Here is a 21,930-nt window from a genome sequence, read left to right as displayed (position 1 = left end):
CCTGGCAGATACAACGTAACACGTCGCTCTCACCGGGAAAAATCTACAGATGTAAAGGTCATTTCGGGGATACCCCGAGGAGGTATGACACGTCCATTACCGTTTACAGCGTATATAAATTATCTATTAGATTACGTCGGAAGTTCTTTAAGACTGTTCAGAGATGTTTCCGTTGTCTATGAGAAGGTACTAACACCAGAAGACAGTAACGATTTGCAGAGGGACCTGCAGAGGATTAACGAATGGTACAGAGATTGGCAGTTGAACCTAAACATAAATATTGGGTTGCCTGCATAACTTCGTTGCGTTTTCTAGAAGTTTAACAACAGATACACATAACAAAGAATTCAGTCGCTAATAACATATTGTTCTTCACTATCTAAAACAGCCTGCCAACGCTAGGGTAATTACTCGATTATGAGAATGTAGAAATCACGTGGTTTTGAGGCGAAGAACTCGTCGAGCTATGTTCGGAGATCATTTTCATCCGGAAGGGGAGTTCCTTGAAGGTTGCCCGATAGAGAGCGGATAAGGTGAAAATCTGAAGGCCTAAGGTCAGGTGTATAAAGTGGGTGTGAAATCACTTTCCAACTCAATTGCTGCATAGTGTGTTTTTCTCATTCTAGCAGAATGTTAGTAATAGACGGAAAGTCATCGAGTAAAACAGAAGTAATATCCGGCGTTCCCCAAGGAAGTGTTATAGGTCCTCTATTGTTCCTGATCTATATTAACGACATAGGTGACAATCTGAGTACCCGTCTTAGATTGTTTGCAGATGATGCTGTCATTTACCGTCTTGTGAAGTCATCGGATGATCAAAACGACTTGCAAAATTATTTAGATAAGATATCTGTATGGTGCGATAAGTGGCAATTGACCCTGAATAAAGAAAAGTGCGAAGTTATTCACATGAGTACTAAAAGAAATCAGCTAAATTTCGATTACGCGATAAGTCACACAGATCTGAAGGCTGTAAATTCAGCGAAATTCTTAGGGATTACAATTACAAATAACGTGAATTGGATCGATCACATAGATAATATTGTGGGGAGAGTAAACCAAAGACTGCGATTCACACTACGCTTGTCCGCCCTATTCTGGAGTACTGCTGTGCGGCGTGGGATTCGCATCAAGTGGGACTGACGGATGACATCGAAAAAGTACAAAGAAGGGCAGCTGCTTTGTATTATCGCAAAATTGGGGAGATAGTGTCACAGACATGATACGTAAATTGGAGTGGCAATCATTAAAACAAAGGCGTTTTTCGTTGCGACGGGATCTTCTCATGTAATTTCAATCACCAGTTTTCTCCTCCGATTGCGAAAACATTCTGTTGTCACTCACCTACATAGGAAGAAATGATCATCACGATAAAATAAGAGAAATCAGGGTTCGCACAGTAAAATTTAAGTGCTCGTTTTTCCCGCGTGCCGTTCGAGAGAAACAGCTTGAAGGTGGTTCATTCAACTCTCTGCCAGGCACTTTATTGTGAATAGCATAGTAATCACGTATATGTAGAATGCGGGCGGGCGTTATAGTGGAGTAGCATCATCTCATGCAGTCTTCCTCGTTGTTGTTGTTGGATTGCTTCAGCAAGAAGTCTCAATTGTCGACAATAAATGTCGGCAGTGACGGATACATCTTGTGGAAGCAATTCGTAGAACACTACACCGTCGTGGTTTCTCCAGATGCAGAACATTATCTTTTATGGATGCGCGAAGGTCTTTGTATGGGGAGTTGCTGCTTTGTTTGGGCTCAACCATTCCTTTCTGTTCATTATGTTGGCAAAAAAGATGTTATTTCTCGTCACCAGTAAAGATACAGTATAGGAACGGTCGGTGTTGTTCACGAGACAATTGTTGACGAGTAAGGAGAGATGCACATATGAGCACTTTCAGATTTTTGTGATTTTGGCTCAGAACATGCGGTACCCGTACACCCGATTTTTTAAACATCCCCTTCGCATGCAAGTGTCGCGCGATGGTGGAATGATCACAGGTTATCACATTTGGCAGTTCTCGAGTACACTGATGTGAACGACTGTAGATCAATGCATTTAAACGATCTTCAGTAAGCCAAGAGCAACCGGAATACCAACATACAAAACAAAACCGCTACGAACATATGCACCAACCTAATAAATGTAACACATTCAGACTACGTAGGAAAAGAAACCACAACTTTGCAACTACACAACTGATGACAAATTGCTGGAAACAGTAACCACCGTAGAATATCTACGAGTTTTTATTAGTAGCGACGTTTAAGTGGAATAACGACATAAAACAAATACGTGATAGCAAACAGCATGTTGTGTTACCATGTCCGTGGCGCTGGCAGCGGTGACTACAAGTGCCATGAGCAGGAAGGTCTTCGCTGCTGCACCCATGCTGATATGGATGTTACGTCTTCTGGATATGCTGTGAAAGAAAATAGAAGGTTTTTTTTCAATGAGAGAGTATTCATCTGTCTTACAAGTGCGCATTAGGCAAATACACTGCTGGCCATTAAAACTGATACACCAAGAAGAAATGCAGATGATAAACGGTTATTCATTGGTCAATTACATTACGGGCAAAACCTTGAACAAGCTCGGGATTTTGAGAGGCCTAGCGCGCCTATAGGACAGAATGTGGCACGATATCTCTCAGGAGGACATCAAACAACCCTGTCAGCCAATGCCAAGGCGAATTACTGCTTGCATAAGGGCAAGAGTTGCACCAACGCGTTACTGACTTGCTAAATGTGTGAAGTTTTACTATTGAATAAATCTTCCAATTTCTCTCAAATTTTTATCATTTATCTGTTTGTACGTGTACATCAAATCTATATGTTTTCGTCCCATTCGTATAATTCCTTCGTCTCTATGCTATCATGAGGAAAAGGAAGGAATGGTTGAGCCCAAAGAAAGCAGCAACTCCCCAAACAAAGACCTGTGTGCATTTACAAATGATAAAGTTATGCATCTGGTGGAACAAAGACGGTGTGGTGTACTGCGAATTGCCCGCATCTCGTGGTCGTGCGGTAGCGTTCTCGCTTCCCACGCCCGGGTTCCCGGGTTCGATTCCCGGGGGGGTCAGGGATTTTCTCTGCCTCGTGATGGCTGGGTGTTGTGTGATGTCCTTAGGTTAGTTAGGTTTAAGTAGTTCTAAGTTCTAGGGGACTGATGACCTCAGATGTTAAGTCCCATAGTGCTCAGAGCCATTTGAACCATTTTTTTTGTACTGCGAATTGCTTCCATGAGGTGTAACCGTCACTGCTGACGTTTATTATCAACAACTGAGACGTCTGTGCAGACGCAATCCGACAACAACGACCAGGAAGGCTTCGTGAGGTGATGCTACGCGACAACACTTGCCCGCATTCTGCTAGACTGACGAAAAACGCTATACGGCAGTTGGGTTCGGAAGTCATTCCGCACCCACCTTATCCACCTGATCTTGCGTCCTCAGATTTTCACTTTTAGAGCTCTCTATCGAACAATCTCCAAAGAACTTCCTTTTCGGCTGAAAATGCGCTCCAAACATGACTAGTTCTTCGCCTCAAAACCACCTGAGTACCACAGTCACTGAACAGAGAAGTTACTCCAGCGTTACCAGGCTGTGGTTAGCTCAAAATGGTTCAAATGGCTCTGAGCGCTATGGGACTTAACATCTGAGGTCATCAGCCCCCTAGCACTTAGAACTACTTAAGCCTAACTAACCTAAGGACATCAGACACATCCATGCCCGAGGCAGGATTCGAACCTGCGACCGTAGCAGTCACGCGGTTCCGGACTGAAGTGCCTAGAACCGCTCGGTGTAGTTAGCGAATGAGAATATAGTATTGAGGACTTATGTATCTGTTGCGTTCAGCTGTTATGTGTATCTGTTGTTTAAACTTACGAATACACGTTACAAACTCATGCGCCGACCGAATATTTTAACAAATACGTCAAAGACAGCTCATAACAAAACTAAACCACATCACAATAGTTAACAGCTGTGGTTTACCGTTTTAACGTCCAAAGTGTTTAGTATCCCACGTGGCTTCTGAATGACTGAAAAGTTGTTCACCAGACCGCCTTAAATAGCACTTTGGAACGTCACATTCTCCGGGATCGTTAGGTATACTCGCTGTAAACACACACGCCGTGAGATACGGAAAATATTTCAGGCAGTTCGGTTCCGGTCGAGACCCCGTGAATCGAAGCTTACTCGCTGTATGATAATCGATAATTCTTTAGAACATTGTTCAGAATTATCGACGACATCAGTGACGCATCTTCATCTGTTCTCTACAAATCACTGTGAAGTCTATGACATAGGGTACTTCCCAATTTATTTTATTTATTTATTTACACGTCAAGTTCCGTAGGACTAAATTGAGGAGCAAAACTCCAAGGTCATGGAACGTGTCAGTACATGAAATTACAACATAAAAGTAATAACAGATAAAAATAAATGTTCATGAACCTTAAAAAAGTCAGTCCATAAGTTTAAGTAAACGCTATCAGCAATACAATAAGAATCAGCTTAATTTTTCAAGGAACTCTTCGACAGAATAGAAGGACTGACCCATGAGGAAACTCTTCAGTTTCGATTTGAAAGGGCGTGGATTACTGCTAAGATTTTTGAATTCGAGTGGCAGCTTATTGAAAATGGATGCAGCAGTAAACTGCACACCTTTTTGCACAAGAGTTAAAGAAGTACGATCCAAATGCGGGTTTGATTTCTGCCGAGTATTAACCGAGTGAAAGCTGCTTATTCTTGGAAATAAACTAACATTGGTAACAAGGAATATACATATTGAGAGGCCAATGTCAAAATACCCAGACTCGTGAACAGAGGTCGACAAGAGGTTCGTGAACTCACACCACTTATTGCCCGAACCACCCGTTCCTGAGCCAAAAATATCCTTGTAGAATGGGAAGAGTTACCCCAAAATTTAATACCATACGACATAATCGAATGAAAATAAGCAAAGTAGACTAATTTTCGTGTCGAAGTATCACTCACTTTTGATACCGTTCGAATAGCAAAAATGGCAGTATTAGGTCTTTGAACAAGATCCTGAACGTGCGCTTTCCATGACAGCTTACTATCTATCTGAACACCTAGAAATTTGAACTGTTCAGTTTCACTAATCATATGCCCGTTCTGTGAAATTAAAACGACAGGTTTTGTTGAATTGTGTGTTAGAAACTGTAAAAACTGAATCTTACTGTGATTTAACGTTAGTTTATTTTCTACAAACCATGAACTGAGGTCATGTACTGCACTATTTGAAACCGAGTCAATGTTGCACACAACATCCTTTACTACCAAGCTAGTGTCATCAGCAAACAGAATATTTTAGAGTTACCCGTAATACTAGAGGGCATATCATTTATATAAATAAGGAACAGGAGTGGCCCCAACGCTGATCCCTGGGGCACCCCCCACTTGACAGTACCTCACTCAGATCCCACATCACAGCCGTTATCAACATTGTGAATAATGACCTCTTGCTGCCTGTTGCTAAAGCAAGAGGTGAACCAATTGTGAGCTACTCCCCGTATTCCATAATGGTCCAATGTACCAGTTATTAGGGGTTCTCCCAATTCCAGCCGTGACTAGAGCACTGGTGAAATGATTGCTTAAACACATCACTGAGCATTGTGTAAGTGGTATAAATCTGGTCTTCGCGACCACTATAGGAGAATACATAGGATACCGGTGGTCCGGGTCCACACACATGAGCAATACTCTAGGGAAAGTAGCACTAGCGTTATGTAAGCAATCTGCTATTTATGCTGATTGCAACTTCCCTAGTAAGCTACCAGTGTGCCAAAGCCTGCCACATACTTTATCTATGACCGAGACTGTGTGATCGTTGCATTTCATATCCCTACAAGTCGTTACACCCAGGTATTTATTTATTTGAGTTGTACGATTCGAACTCATGTTGTGAAATTCGCAATTTTACATTTCTGAACATTTAAAGCGATTTACCAATCTTTTCACCACTCTGAAATCTTACTGTAAACAAACTGAATAATTGTGCAGTTTTTGTCAGACAGTACATCATTATACACTCCTGGAAATGGAAAAAAGAACACATTGACACCGGTGTGTCAGACCCACCATACTTGCTCCGGACACTGCGAGAGGGCTGTACAAGCAATGATCACACGCACGGCACAGCGGACACACCAGGAACCGCGGTGTTGGCCGTCGAATGGCGCTAGACGTACCGCCGAATTGCTCAACACGTGGGGCGTGAGGTCTCCACAGTACATCGATGTTGTCGCCAGTGGTCGGCGGAAGGTGCACGTGCCCGTCGACCTGGGACCGGACCGCAGCGACGCACGGATGCACGCCAAGACCGTAGGATCCTACGCAGTGCCGTAGGGAACCGCACCGCCACCTCCCAGCAAATTAGGGACACTGTTGCTCCTGGGGTATCGGCGAGGACCATTCGCAACCGTCTCCATGAAGCTGGGCTACGGTCCCGCACACCGTTAGGCCGTCTTCCGCTCACGCCCCAACATCGTGCAGCCCGCCTCCAGTGGTGTCGCGACAGGCGTGAATGGAGGGACGAATGGAGACGTGTCGTCTTCAGCGATGAGAGTCGCTTCTGCCTTGGTGCCAATGATGGTCGTATGCGTGTTTGGCGCCGTGCAGGTGAGCGCCACAATCAGGACTGCATACGACCGAGGCACACAGGGCCAACACCCGGCATCATGGTGTGGGGAGCGATCTCCTACACTGGCCGTACACCACTGGTGATCGTCGAGGGGACACTGAATAGTGCACGGTACATCCAAACCGTCATCGAACCCATCGTTCTACCATTCCTAGACCGGCAAGGGAACTTGCTGTTCCAACAGGACAATGCACGTCCGCATGTATCCCGTGCCACCCAACGTGCTCTAGAAGGTGTAAGTCAACTACCCTGGCCAGCAAGATCTCCGGATCTGTCCCCCATTGAGCATGTTTGGGACTGGATGAAGCGTCGTCTCACGCGGTCTGCACGTCCAGCACGAACGCTGGTCCAACTGAGGCGCCAGGTGGAAATGGCATGGCAAGCCGTTCCACAGGACTACATCCAGCATCTCTACGATCGTCTCCATGGGAGAATAGCAGCCTGCATTGCTGCGAAAGGTGGATATACACTGTACTAGTGCCGACATTGTGCCTGCTCTGTTGCCTGTGTCTATGTGCCTGTGGTTCTGTCAGTGTGATCATGTGATGTATCTGACCCCAGGAATGTGTCAATAAAGTTTCCCCTTCCTGGGACAATGAATTCAGGGTGTTCTTATTTCAATTTCCAGGAGTGTAGATAGCTGCATAATCTGGTAAAAGTGTGAGGTTGCTGTTAAATTGCCTGTGGCACACTTGTCGATGACTCTACATCCAGTGCAACATGTTGCATCCTCCTTACCAAGATACCCTCAGTCCAGTCACAAATTTCGTCTGATATCCCATACAATCGTACTTTCGATACAAAGTGTAGGTGTGGTATTGAGTCGAATGCTTTTAGGAATCGAGAAATTCTACATCTACCTGCCTGTGTACTGGAATAAGAACAAACGACATATTACCAGAATGAGATTTTCACTCTGCAGTGGAGTGTGCGCTGATATGAAACTTCCTGGCAGATTAAAACTGTGTGCCGGACCGAGAGTCGATCTCGGGACTTTTGCCTTTCGCGGGCAAGTGCTCTACCATCTGAGCTACCAAAGCACGACTCACGTCCCGTCCTCACAACTTTACTTCTGCCAGTATCTCGTCTCCTACCTTCCAAACTTTACAGAAGCTCTCCTGCGAACCTAACAATACTAGCACTCCTGAAACAAAGGATATAGCGAAGACATGACTTATCCACAGCCTGGGGGATGTTTCCAGAATGAGATTTTCACTCTGCAGCGGAGTGTGCGCTGATATGAAACTTCCTGGCAGGAGAGCTTCTGTAAAGTTTGGAAGGTAGGAGACGAGGTACTGGCAGAAGTAAAGTTGTGAGGACTGGGCGTGAGTCGTGCTTGGGTAGCTCAGATGGTAGAGCACTTGCCCACGAAAGGCAAAGGTCCCGAGGTCGAGTCTCGGTCCGGCACGCCGTTTTAATCTGCCAGGAAGTTTCAGACGACATACTAGTCTGTGCTTTTCACTTAATCTGGTGGTGCAGATCGTTTGTCCATAAAACTTGAGGAAAATAAAAGCATGTGTTCCTCTAAAAATGTGACTAGGAAAGACGATTCTTTTTTGCCGCTAAAGCCGTCTAAATAGGTCAATATATTTTCATTTCTTTCGTCTTTTCGGCTACTAACATCATCAGACCAAAACTTAGAACTCTTATAACAAAGTTCTGTGTCTGTTGCTATAAAACATACGCCTCAGCGGGGCATAAACTGCAGAAACGTAAAAAATTAGAAATATTTACCGGTCTAGACGGGTTTATTCGAAAAAACTGATCATGATCGCGGGTTCATTTAGAGAATTTATTTACAATATTTTCTTTAAACAAAAAGACCAACGCAATTGTACGTACACCTATCATTCGATCCTTCCTGCTATCGCCCCTATAACGTAAGGGCAAGGGCCAAGCGCACATCACGCGTTGCCCACGGTGACCTCAAAAATACTGACGAAAAAAAATCACGACACCAAAAAATAATGAATACATGGTAATGAAATTTCGAGAATACATTTGTCTAGATAACACATTTAAATAATTAACGTTACACAATCACACGTTAATGTAAGCGCGAGATGAGCCACTGCAAATGTGAATAGTTAGTACATTAATAACCGGAGTAACCGCAAGACTGTTGAATCCAACCACGCAAACATGCATGCATTCTGTTATACAGTTGCCGGATGCGAGTTTGTGGGATGGAGCTATAAAAGCCTGCTGCACTTGCTCGGTCAAAACAGGGACGGTTAATGGTGTTTGTGGATGACGCTGGACTTGTCGTCGATGCTGTCCCAATGTTCTCCACTGGAGACAGGTCTAGTGATCGAGCAGGCCAAGGCAACATATCGATATATACTACTGGCCATTAAAATTCCTACACCACGAAGATGACGTGGTACAGACGCGAATTTTAACCGACAGGAAGAAGATGCTGTGATATGCAAATGATTAGCTTTCCAGAGCATTCACACAAGGTTGGCGCCGGTGGCGACACCTACAACGTGCTGACACGAGGAAAGTTTCCAACCGATTTCTCATACACAAAGAGCAGTTGACCGGCGTTGCCTGGTGAAACGTTGTTGTGATGCCTCGTGTAAGGAGGAGAAATGCGTAGCGTCACGTATCCGACTTTGATAAAGGTCGGATTGCAGGCTATCGCGATTGCGGTTTATCGTATCGCGACATTGCTCCTCGCGTTGGTCGAGATCCAGTGCCTGTTAGCAGAATATGGAATCGGTGGGTTCAGGAGGGTAATACGGAACGCCGTGCTGGATCCCAACGGCCTCGTATCACTAGCAGTCGAGGTGACAGGCATCTTATCCGCATGGCTGTAACGGATCGTGCAACCACGTCTCGATCCCTGAGTCAACAGATGCGGACGTTTGCCAGACAATAACTATCTGCACGAACAGTTCGACGACGTTTGCAGCAGAATGGACTATCAGCTCGGAGACCATGGCTGTGGTTACACTTGACGCTGCATCACAGACAGTGTACTCAACGACGGACCTGGGTGCACGAATGGCAAAACGTCATTTTTTCGGATGAAATCAGGTTCTGTTTACAGCATCATGATGGTCGCATCCGTGTTTGGAGACATCGCGGTGAACGCACATTGGAAGCGTGTATTCGTCATCGCCATAGTGGCGTATCACCCGGCGTGATGGTATGGGGTGCCATTGGTTACACGTCCCGGTCAACTCTTGTTCGCATTGACGGCACTTTGAACAGTGGACGTTACATTTCAGATGTGTTACGACCCGTGGCTCTACCCTCTATTCGATCCCTGCGAAACCCTACATTTCAGCAGGATAATGCACGACCGCATATTGCATGTCCTGTACGGGCCTTTCTGGATACAGAAAATGTTCGACTGCTGCCCTGGCCAGGACATTCTTCAGATCTCTCAGCAATTGAAAACGTCTGGTCAATGGTGGCCGAGCAACTGGCTCGTCACAATACGCCAGTCACTACTCGTGATGAACTGTGGTATCGTGTTGAAGCTGCATGGGTAGCTGTACCTGTACACGCCATCCAAGCTCTGACTCAATGCCCAGGCGTATCAAGGCCGTTATTACTGCCAGAGGTCGTTGTTCTGGGTACTGATTTCTCAGGATGTATGCACCCAAACTGAGTGAAAATGTAATGTCAGTTCTAGTATACTATATTCGACCAATGTATACCCGTTTATCATCTGCATTTCTTCTTCGTGTGGCAATTTTAATGACCAGTAGTGTACTTAGAGCATATTGGGTTAGAACAGCGGCATATGGACGAGCATTAACATGAGGGAAAACACGCCCTGGAATGCTGTTCAGAACGAAACAATCATTCTGTGATAAATCGGTTTTCTTTAATTAGTTTCATCATCAGTTTTCTCGCCATCATAAAGCAACATAAGCGAACTTTCATTGAAATGACAGAAGTCATGGGACACCAGCTAATGTCGCGTCGTAGCTCCTTTTGCCCGCCGTCCGGCAGCAGCTCGACGTGGCATGGACTCCACAAGTCGCTGGGAGCCCCTGCAGAAATATGTAGCCATGCTGCCTCTACAGCCCATAGGACCACGCGATGGGGACCAGCTGCATAGTCACTGGTGTTCAAATGGTTCAAATGGCTCTGAGCACTATGGGACTCAACTGCTAAGGTCATTAGTCCCCTAGAACTTAGAACTTGTTAAACCTAACTAACCTAATGACATCACAAACAACCATGCCCGAGGCAGGATTCGAACCTGCGACCGTAGCGGTCTTGCGGTTCCAGACTGCAGCGCCTTTAACCGCACGGCCACTTCGGCCGGCCTCACTGGTGTCATTTGAATGTTGTATGAGGGAGCATGGCGTTAGCAAATCACTCTCCAGATTGTTGTCGACTTTCCAGATCCTGGCGCCGCTAAGTCTCATTTAAGTAGTTCCTCAATTGACCTCAGGAAGCTGAATGAACCTATGTTCAGTCCTCCCACGGAGGTAAAAGACCTGGTAGTACCGGGTATTGAACCCAGATACTCCTACGTCAGTCAGACATGCTGGCTTCTCAGCTACGGAGGTGTACAAAATACTAAAACTGCAATAGCAAAAATTTCAAAAAATGGCTCTGAGCACTATGCGACTTAACTGCTCAGGTCATCAGTCACCTAGAACTTAGAACTAATTAAACCTAACTAACCGAAGGACATCACACACATCCATGCCCGAGGCAGGATTAGAACCTGCGACCGTAGCGGTCGCTCGGCTCCAGACTGTAGCGCCTAGAACCGCACGGCCACTTCGGCCGGCGGTAATTTCAAAAGTCTACGTATTGGCGTAATCAAGTTGAAATTCATGTCACTTGTGAGCGATACTTTAGACGTGACAGTGTTCTGTGTTTGCTAGTTTGCATGATTATGTCGTGAGTAATTCAGTTTTAATATGGGAACTTAGACCTGTATCAAAGTCGAACGCCTGTCTGGAAAGAACCCAAAGGAATAAGAATTGTTTCACTTGACAAATCTACAGAGTGGTCCATTGATCGTGACCGGGCCAAACATCTCACCAAATAAGCTTCAAACGAAAAAACTACGAAGAACGAAACTTGTCTAGCTGGAAGGGGGAAACCAGATGGCGCTATGGTTGGCCCGCTAGATGGCGTTGCCAAAGGTCAAACGGATATCAACATTATTTTTTTAAAATAGGAAACCGCATTTTTATTACATATTCGTGCAGTACGTAAAGAAATATGAATGTTTTAGTTGGACCACTTTCTTCACTATGTGATAGATGACGCTGTAATAGTCACAAACATAAGGCTCACAATTTTAGATGAACAGTTTTTTAAATTAAAATACATAACATAGGTACGTTTGAAAATTTTATTTCTGTTGTTCTAATGTGATACATGTACCTTTGTGAACTTATCATTTCTGAGAACGCATGCTGTTACAGCGTGATTACCTATAAATACCACATGAATGCAATAAATGCTCAAAATGATGTCCGTCAACCTCAGTGCATTTGGCAATACGTGTAACGACATTCCTCTCAACAGTGAGTAGTTCGCCTTCCGTAATGTTCGCACATGCATTCACAATGCGCTGACGCATCTTGTCAGGCGTTGTCGGTGGTTCGCGATAGCAAATATCCTTCAACTTTCCCCACGGAAAGAAGTCGGGGAACAACAGATTCAGTGAACGTGCTTCGACGACCAATCCACCTCTCATGAAATATGCTATTCAATACTGCTTCAACCTCACGCGAGCTATGTGCCGGACATCCACCATGTTGGAAGTACATCGCCATTCTGTCATGCAGTGAAACATCTTGTAGTAACATCGGTAGAACATTACGTAGGAAATCAACATACATTGCACCATTTAGATTGCCATCGATACAATGGGCGCCTATTATCCTTCCTTCTATAATGTCGCACCATACATTAACCCGCCAAGGTCGCTGATGTTCCACTAGTCGCAGCCATCGTGGATTTCCCGTTGCCCATTAGTGCATATTATGCCAGTTTACGTTAGCGCTGTCGTCGCTAAATAGAACGCGTGCAACAAATCGTCCCGTAATTTCTCTTGTGCCCAGTGGCAGAACTGTACACGACATTCAAAGTCGTCGCCATGCTATTCCTGGTGCATGGAAATATGGTACGGGTGCAATCGATGTTGATGTAGCATTCTCAACACCGACGTTTTTGAGATTCCCGATTCTCGCGCAATTTTTCTGCTACTGATGCGCGGATTAGCCGTGACAGCGGCTAAAACGACTACTTGGGCATCATCATTTGTTGCAGGTCGTGGTTGACGTTTCACGTGTGGCTGAACACTTCCTGTTGCCCGTTGGGCATTTTGATCACAATAGCCATACATCAACACGATACCGACCTTTTCCGCAATTGGTAAACGGTCCATTTTAACACGGGTAAGAGTATCACGAAGCAAATACCGACCGCACTGGCGGAATGTTACGTGATACCACGTACTTATACGTTTGTGACTATTACAGCGCCATCTGTCGCAAAGCGAAAAAAATGGTCCATCTAAAACATTCATATTTCTTTACGTACTACACGAGTATCTAATATAAAATGGGGGTTCCTATTTAAAGAAAAAACGCAGTTGATATCCGTTTGATCTGTGGCAGCGCCATCTAGCGGGCCAACCATAGTGCCATCTGGTTTCCCCCTTGAAGCTAGATAAGTTTCGTTCTTTGTAGTTTTTTCGTTTGATGCTTATTTCGTGAGATATTTGGCCCGGTCACTATCAATGGACCACCCTGTATATACGAGATTCTGAGGCAGGACTGAAGTCAGCCGTCACAAGGAAAAGTTACGACTCTCCACGTCCGAAAAAAATGCGTCACCAACACTCGAAGGTAAAACTGATGATAAGCTTTACGTATGACATGAATGGAGTAACAGCTACAAATAGTGTCCCAGTGGGAAATGGCGGTGGTTTGTGGTCAGTGGAATGCATGCTGCAGGGCATCTGGCTCGGAGCTGACTTTGAAGTAACCGATTCGTAACATCTCGTTGTGTCAGTGTGGTGCCAACTGCTGCTCATATTGCTGCTGCAGATGCAATACGATGCGCCGAACACGATGGTTTTCCCTCTAGTTAGTGCCACGTGGCATTCCGTAGTCCGGTCTTCTTACGAGGATATATTCTCCTGACCACCGCTGCCAGCATGTACGATGGCTACATCCCTGCCAAGTCTTTCTGCGATATCGCAGTAGCAATATCCAGCTCCTCCTAACTATATTACACGCCGTCATTCAAACTCCGCGAGGTGTTGATAACAGCGTCTTTGTCGCCTTAATGGCATTCTTGACTAACATCAGCTCACTATGTCCAATCTCAAAAGTGACTAACGCTCACGACCGTTACAGTGCGTATTGGAAGAAAACATGATTTGCGTACTCATAGTGGCGCTACTAACTGTACACTTATGCGAAGGCAGCGAAAGTTAAGTAGACAACACCTTTCAAATGTAGAAACGCGCATGCCGACTTTCGTTTAAATTCCTTGATTTCGCGATCTTCTTTTCGTCAATGTGTTTTCGTCAACTCGCCTGGCTACCAAAGGCGTCACTCGTTGAATAACTCTACGTGATTAGTCGGTACTTGCATTATCATCAGGATCTGCTCATCAGTAGAACAGTACGTGGAAGCAACGTCGGATACTAAATCTTAAGGTATCTCTACAGTCCTCTCTATGCGTATTTACACGGCTGCATTGTATCTACGTTCGTTCTCTTTGCACTAACAGTAGAGTATCTAATGATTTCGTGGACGGCGGTGCGTTAAACCCTAACCGTTACTCAAAGCAAGAGTGTTAGGAACCGTGGGTTGGAAGGAAAACAGCAGTAACCAAATTCTGGGTCTGTCCATGCGAGTGACCCATGTAGAAGAGCATTTTGCGCAGAACACAGGTAAACAAAGTGAAGAATAGGGCGGCTGCACAGTTTTACACGATCCGACATAGCTTTCTCTGCTCAGACTAAAGGATTTCAACTCGGAAAACGCCTTGGTGGACAATTCGTTCCCTCTATTACATTCTTTCTGTTGGATTGTCAGGAGACGGTATGTGGAGTATGTTAGGGAAGGAGAAAGACGCAACCAGAGAGAAGCCGTATCCCTGAAACGAGATTGGCTCAAACTAGGAGAGGAAGATATCTGGTGACGGCTTCCCTTCTGGTAGCCAGTTTTACTAGATGTTTTCCACACTGGCATGTACTGTAGTTGCGTAGGATCGTCCAGGCTGAATGCAATCATGATTTTTGCAAAATTTTTTATTGATACTATTTTCATTTAATTTGAGTATATAGAACATTTACATAAATTTCTTGCTTCAGTTTAATTTAAAATTTAAGTGACTTACGTACAGGGGTGCCTCAGGTTGAACTTCTCATTACCTGACTGAACGACAATTTGTCCTAGAATTATCTTATCATCAAGAATAATCTATCAACTTATTACCAGGTTACTACTCACATGCTGATGATGTACTGGATACAGCTCGCTATGTTCACTAAAGGCAGCAACAGGTATAATTTTAAAAGTTAAAACTTGTTGCTCTCTTGACAAATTCGTACAGAGTGAGAAGACTTAAAACATGCAGCATTTTAGAGTCGTCACTACAGCCAACGGTTAATAAACAATCTCCATAACCCATGGTGCCTGCCTATTATCCCCCAACGTAATATACAAGAGGCCGACGACCTAACATCACTACGAAATTAAATCTTGGGTGTTGATTATCCGGTGGTTGCAAAGGGTACCGGAATACGCCTTGCTTCCTACCTGTCTTCTCTTTCAAGCGCCTGACACATTTTTCTTTGTTATCCGCCTCTCTCCCATTATATATATATATTATATAGTGGTGGTCATGGTCAGCCAGCAGCAGATATCAGCGAATACATTTAACGAGTCTCATTTTAATACTTCATTTTCAAAGTTCCATGCTTCAGTCTGTAAAAACGGAACACTTACAAGCTCACTTTGTTGTCCGTCTGACTGTTAAGAATTGTTTTTCTCAGGAACGGCTAAAGGTATAACGTTCAAATTTACACCGTATGTTAAAGTCTACGGTTCCTTGGAGGTGTAGAAAATGGAAATTTCAGTCAAAAGATAGGTCTATTTATGTCACATACACTATGTGATCAAAAGTATCCGGACACCTGGCTGAAAATGACTTAAAGGTTCGTGACGCCCTCCATCGGTAATGCTGGGATTCAATATGGTGTTGGTCCACCCTCAGCCTTGATAACAGCTTCCTCTCTCGCAGGCATACGTTCAATCAAGTCCTGGGAGGTTTCTTGGGGAATGGCAACCCATTCTTCACGGAGTGCTGCACTGAGGAGAGGTATCGATGTCGGTCGGTGAGGCCTGGCACGAAGTCGGCCTTCCAAAACACGCCAAAGGTGTTCTATAGGATTCAGGTCAGGACTCTGTGCAGGCCAGTCCATTACAGGGATGTTATTGTCGCGTAACCACTTCACCACATGCTGTGCATTATGGACGGGTGCTCGATCGTGGTGAAATATCCAATCGCCATCCCCGCATTGCTTTTCAACAGTGGGAAGCAAGAAGGTGCTTAAAACATCAATCTAGGCCTGTGCTCTGATAGTGCCACACAAAACAACAAGGCGTGCAATCCCCCTCCATGAAAAACACGACCACACCACAACACCAGCGCCTCCGAATTTTACTGTTGGCACTACACACGCTGGCAGATGACGTTCACCGGGCATTCGCCATACCCACACCCTACCAGCGGATTGCCACATTGAGTAGCGTGATTCGTCACTCCACACAACGTTTCTCCACTGTTCAATCGTCCAATGTTTATGTTTCTTACACCAAGCGAGGCGTCGTTTGGCATTTACCGGCGTGATGTGTGGCTTATGAGAAGCCACTGGACGACTAAATCCTTGTTTCCTCACCTCCCGCCTAACTGCCATAGTACTTGCAGTGGATCCTGATGCAGTTTGGAATTACTGTGTGATGGTCTGGATAGATATCTGTCTGCCTATTACACATTACGACCTTCTTCAACTGTTGGCGGTCTCTGTCAGTCAAAAGACGAAGTCTGCCTGTACGATTTTGTACTGCACGTGTCCCTTGACGTTTCCACTTCACTGTCACATCGTAAAAAGTGGACCTAGGGATGTTTAGGAGTGTGGAAATCTCGCCTACCGACGTATGACACAAGTTACACCCAATCACCTGACCACGTTTAAGTCCGTGAGATCCGCGGAGCGCCCCATTCTGCTCTCTCACGATGTCTAATGACTACTGAGGTCGCTGGTACGGAGTACCTGCAAGCAGGTGGCAGCACAATGCACCTAATACGAAATACGTATGTTTTTGGGGGTGTTCGGATACTTTTGATCACATAATTTTGATGCTCGAAAACTAAATCATTAAACCTTCTAGAGTGCTTCTCGTTGACCTAGAATCATGGTATTTGGCAAGAAGCAACGTTTCACAGTACAAGTAAAGAAAAAATACGAAATTTGCTAATTTCTAATTACATAACACGAAAAAATATTTTGTGTCATCTTTTATCCGCCTGTGTGTTGTCAGTCTGTTAACACCCTTTTTCTGGAACACCTTTGGGTATCAAGTTTAAATTTATGTCACATGGCAAAGTCTATGGTCCCTCGGCAGTGTAAAATAATTTAGGCTTCCAAGTCAACGAAATCCAAAGATTCGGTCATTTATGCCACTTATTTTGATACTCGCAAAGTCATCCATCAGATCTTATAAGGTACTTCCCGATGACGATGAATCATGAAAGTCGACAAGAAGCAAAATTCCACAGTACAGTAAAGAAAAAGTCCTAAATTTGTTAATTAGTCACTATATCACACGAAAAATATCTTTTTGCACTCATCATACGTCTAACGCATGCATGTAAAAATAAAATGTAACTTGTAGTCATGTTTTAAAAAATAAAGAAAAATATTTAATCCAATCTTCTCTGTCTATGTACGTAAGTTGAAGTTCCCTGTTCGTTTCTTTTTTGTACGTCTGGGCTAGTCTGAGGAGCTACTTAGAGACTTCGATTCGGTCTTGGAATTCCTGGGGCTGATATACTGCAAGAATCGATATCGATAACAGGCAGATGTCGTTGATGTTCTCGATTCTCAGGATGGATGAACTGACTTTGTACGGAACCCTCAATGCGCCTGTTTTGCTCGTACCAGGCCAGTTTTTCCTCGGTGGGAACACTGGAATCTGGGTGCATTAACGTCGTGAGGCTAATTTAGGAGCTACTTGAGTGAGACTTAGCGGCTGCAAGGTTAGGAATGCCGACTGCAGCCGGGAAACCTGACCTCGTGACCCTCCGTACCGCATCCAATTGACGCCACACGCCAGAGGATGACGTCGGCATTCGCACGGCATCGCGCGGTCCACTCTGTTTTGGAGAATTACTTTTTTTTTTTTAAATATGAATATTTTTGACTAATGTAGGAACATTAAACATTGAAGTTATGTGTTTCTGTGCGTGTGCACGTGTGCAAAGGGGGGAAGGCTGAGAAATAGGCTGTTGCCCGTTCAGTAATTGCAAAACACCATCAGGCGGCGTGCAACAAATTTATGACTGGAATTAAGTGAACTACATCCTTTGATATATATATATATAATGATTAGCATTTCAGGACACACAAAGCTAGTAGGGGCAACGGCATTTAACGTAGTGCATTTACGGAAAAAGTAGACAGCTGATTTCTCGATCTTAAACCGCATTTACATATTGGTTCACTGTGAGAAGATGATTTTCCACCTCGTGTAAGAAGGAGAACATCTCCAACCCATTTCCAACCATTTGTCGGAACTTAACACTGGGATGATTGTGACAACTGAGAATACATCTTGGATATTCGGGAATCCAGCCGGATGTTCGCGTCGTTCTGGCACGATGTTTCAACAGCGTGCCTCTCTGTCTTCTTCAGGAGCTACCTGAGACTGGTCCTTGGGACGATCGAGTTCGGTATTTACGCCTGGAAGGAGCTGTGCGTTCCCTAATCGGTCCGCGCCGAATCGAGTGTTCCGTCTGTGGTCCGCGCCCGCCAGACTCGGCTTCAATGCCCCCCTCCAGTCGCGGATGTTCCGACTGCCGTCCGCACCCGTGCTCACGCGAGAACGACGCGAACACCTGGCTGGATTCCCGAATATCCAAGATGTCAACAGATCGCCGGGAAAGCATGAAGAATTACAACTGAGAATACAGTTTATCGTCCCGCGATATTGCTGCTGTCGTGGGACTAAGAAATAGATAGGCTCAAGAGGGTTGTACAAGAGGCCATGTATGATCTCAACAGCCCCACCTGACTAGAAAAAAAGAAGAAAATTAGGGTTTAAAGTCCCTTCGACATCAAGGTCATTAGAAGACGGGGAACAAGCTGGTATTTTTCGAGGACGAGAAAGTAAATCTGCTCTATCCTTTCGAAGAAACCATTTGCCTGGAGCGATTTAGAGAAATCACGGGAAACCTAAATCTGGATGGCCGAACACGTATTTGGACCGTCTTTCTTCCGAATACGAGTCCGGTGTCCTAACCACTGCACCACCTCGCTCGGTCACGCGACTAGAGCACGAGAGGGCAGAAACATTGTTAGCTCAGAAACGTACACCCACGTCACATACTTTGGGTCACGGATTGAGCCTTTTCTGTAGAAAGACAAGTATCCATATGGAGAGTGCAACGACGTGTAGCGCCCAGCAGGTGACCATAGCCACCGGTTACTCTGAAGTGACAGCAGAGAGAGGTACGATCAACTACGGGTGGCGCCATGTCGTCCTCTCAGACGAGTCCCGGGCGTATTGGTGTGTGGATGCTCCGCAGAGAGCGGACGTGACCAGATAGCATTTGTTTTCCCCTGGAAGGAAGGAAGCAAGATTGTTCTAACGTCCCGTCGACATCGAGGTCGTTAGAGATGGAGCATTACATCTACATCTACATGGATACTCTGCAAATCACATTTAAGTGCCTAGTAGAGGGTTCATCGAACCACCTTCATAATTCTCTGTTATTCCAATCTCGTATAGCGAGCGGAAAGAATGAACACCTATATCTTTCCGTACGAGCTCTGATTTCCCTTATTTTATCTTGGTGATCGTTCCTACCTATGTAGGTCGGTGTCAACAAAATATTTTCGCATTCGGAGGAGAAAGTTGATGGTTGGAATTTCGTGAGAAGATTCCGTCGCAACAAAAAACGCCTTTCTTTTCACGATGTTCAGCCCAAATCCTGTATCATTTCTGTGACACTCTCTCCCATATTTCGCGATAATGCAAAATGTGCTGCCTTTCTTTGAACTTTTTCCATGTACTCCGTCAGTCCCATCTGGTAAGGATCCCACATCGCGCAGCAGAAGAGGACGGACAAGCGTAGTGTAGGCAGAAGAGGACGGACAAGCGTAGTGTAGGCAGTCTCCTTAGTAGGTCTGTTACATTTTCTAAGTGTCCTGCCAATAAAACGCAGTCTTTGGTTAGCCTTCCCTACAACATTTTCTATGTGTTCCTTCCAATTTAAGTTGTTCGTAATTGTAATACCTAGGTATTTAGTTGCATTTACGGCTTTTAGATTAGACTGATTTACCGTGTAACCGAAGTTTTCCTTTTAGCACTCATGTGGATGACCTCACACCTTTCGTTATTTAGGGTCAACTGCCACTTTTCGTACCATTCAAATATCTTTTCTAAATCGTTTTGCAGTTTGTTTTGGTCTTCTGATGACTTTATTAGTCAATAAACGACAGCATCATCTGCAAACAACCGAAGACGGCTGCTCAGATTGTCTCCAAAACCGTTAATACACATAAGGGACAGCAAAGGGCCTATAACAATACCTTGGGGAACGCCATAAATCACTTCTGTTTTATTCGATGACTTTCCGTCAATTACTACGAACTGTGACCCCTCTGACAGGAAATCACAAATCCAGTCACATAACTGAGACGATATTCCACAAGCACGCAATTTCACTACGAGCCGCTTGTGTGGTACGGTGTCAAAAGCCTTCCGGAAATCCAGAAATACGGAATCGATCTGAAATCCCTTGTCAATAGCACTCAACACTTCATGTGAATAAAGAGCTAGTTGTGTTTCACAGGAACGATGTTTTCTAACCCATGTTGACTGTGTTTCAATAGACCGTTTTCTTCGACGTAATTCATAATGTTCGAATACAATATAAGTTCTAAAATCCTGCTGCATATCGACGTTAACGATATGGACCTGTAATTTAGTGGATTACTCCTACTACCTTTCCTGAATATTGGTGTGACCTGTGCAACTTTCCAGTCTTTAGGGGCGGATCTTTCGTCGAGCGAACGGTTGTATATGATTGTTAAGTATGGAGCTAATGCATCAGCATACTCCGAAAGGAACCTAATTGGTATACATTCTGGCCCAGAAGACTTACTTTTATTAAGTTATTTAAGTTGCTTCACTACTCCGAGGATATTTTCTTCTACGTTACTCATGTTGACAGCTGTTCTCGATTCGAATTCTGGAATATTTACTTCGTCTTCTTTTGTGAAGGCATTTCGGAAGGCTGTGTTTAGTAACTGCTTTGGCAGCACTGTCTTCGATAGTATCTCCATTGCTATCGTGCAGAGAAGGCATTGATTGTTTCTTCCCGCTAACATACTTCACATACGAGCAGAATCGCTTTGGATTTTCTGCCAGGTTTCGAGACAAAACTTTCGTTGTGGAAACTGTTACAGGCATCTCGCATTGAATTCCGAGCTAAATTTCGAGCTTCTGTAAAAGATCGCCAGTCTTGGGGATTTTGCGTCCGTTTAAATTTGGCATGTTTGTTTCGTTGTTTCTGCAACAGTGTTCTAACCCGTTTTGTGTACCAAGGAGGATTAGATCCGTCGTTTGTTAATTTATTTGGTATAAACCTCTCAACTGCTGCCGATACTATTTCTTTGGATTTAAGCCACATCTGGTTTACCCTTATTAATTTGGAATGAGTGGAGATTGTCTCTCACGAAGCCGTCTGGTGAATTTTTATCTGCTTTTTCGAATAGGTATATTTTTCGCATATTTTTCGAGGGTTTGGGGATTACAGTACTCAGTCTCGCTACTACGACCCTGTGTTCACTAATCCCTGAATCGGTCTTGATGCTCGTTATTAACTCAGGATTATTTGATGCTAAGAGGTCAAGTGCGTTTTCACAACCGTATTGGGTCAAGGACGGGGAAGAAAATCGGCAGTGCCCTTTCACAGGAACCATGCTGGCATTTGCCGGGAGCGATTTAGGGAAATCACAGAAAACCTAAA

The 21,930-nt window shown here is 44.6% G+C and overlaps 1 protein-coding gene across 1 annotated transcript in view; it reads right to left on the bottom strand.

Annotated features, from left to right (window-relative positions):
- Positions 1 to 21,930, bottom strand: part of LOC126484669 (uncharacterized) — a 300,769-nt gene that overhangs the window by 6,810 nt on the left and 272,029 nt on the right. Inside the window, exon 7 of the mRNA XM_050108262.1 lies at positions 2,321 to 2,420. Within this exon, the coding sequence (XP_049964219.1) occupies positions 2,321 to 2,420 (100 nt within the window). The remainder of the gene's footprint in view (positions 1 to 2,320; positions 2,421 to 21,930) is intronic.

Source organism: Schistocerca serialis, chromosome 6 (assembly GCF_023864345.2).
Source record: "Schistocerca serialis cubense isolate TAMUIC-IGC-003099 chromosome 6, iqSchSeri2.2, whole genome shotgun sequence".
Taxonomy (NCBI): domain Eukaryota; kingdom Metazoa; phylum Arthropoda; class Insecta; order Orthoptera; family Acrididae; genus Schistocerca; species Schistocerca serialis.
The sequence above is the reverse complement of the archived record's forward strand: the minus strand, read 5'-3'. Positions and strand labels throughout refer to the sequence as shown.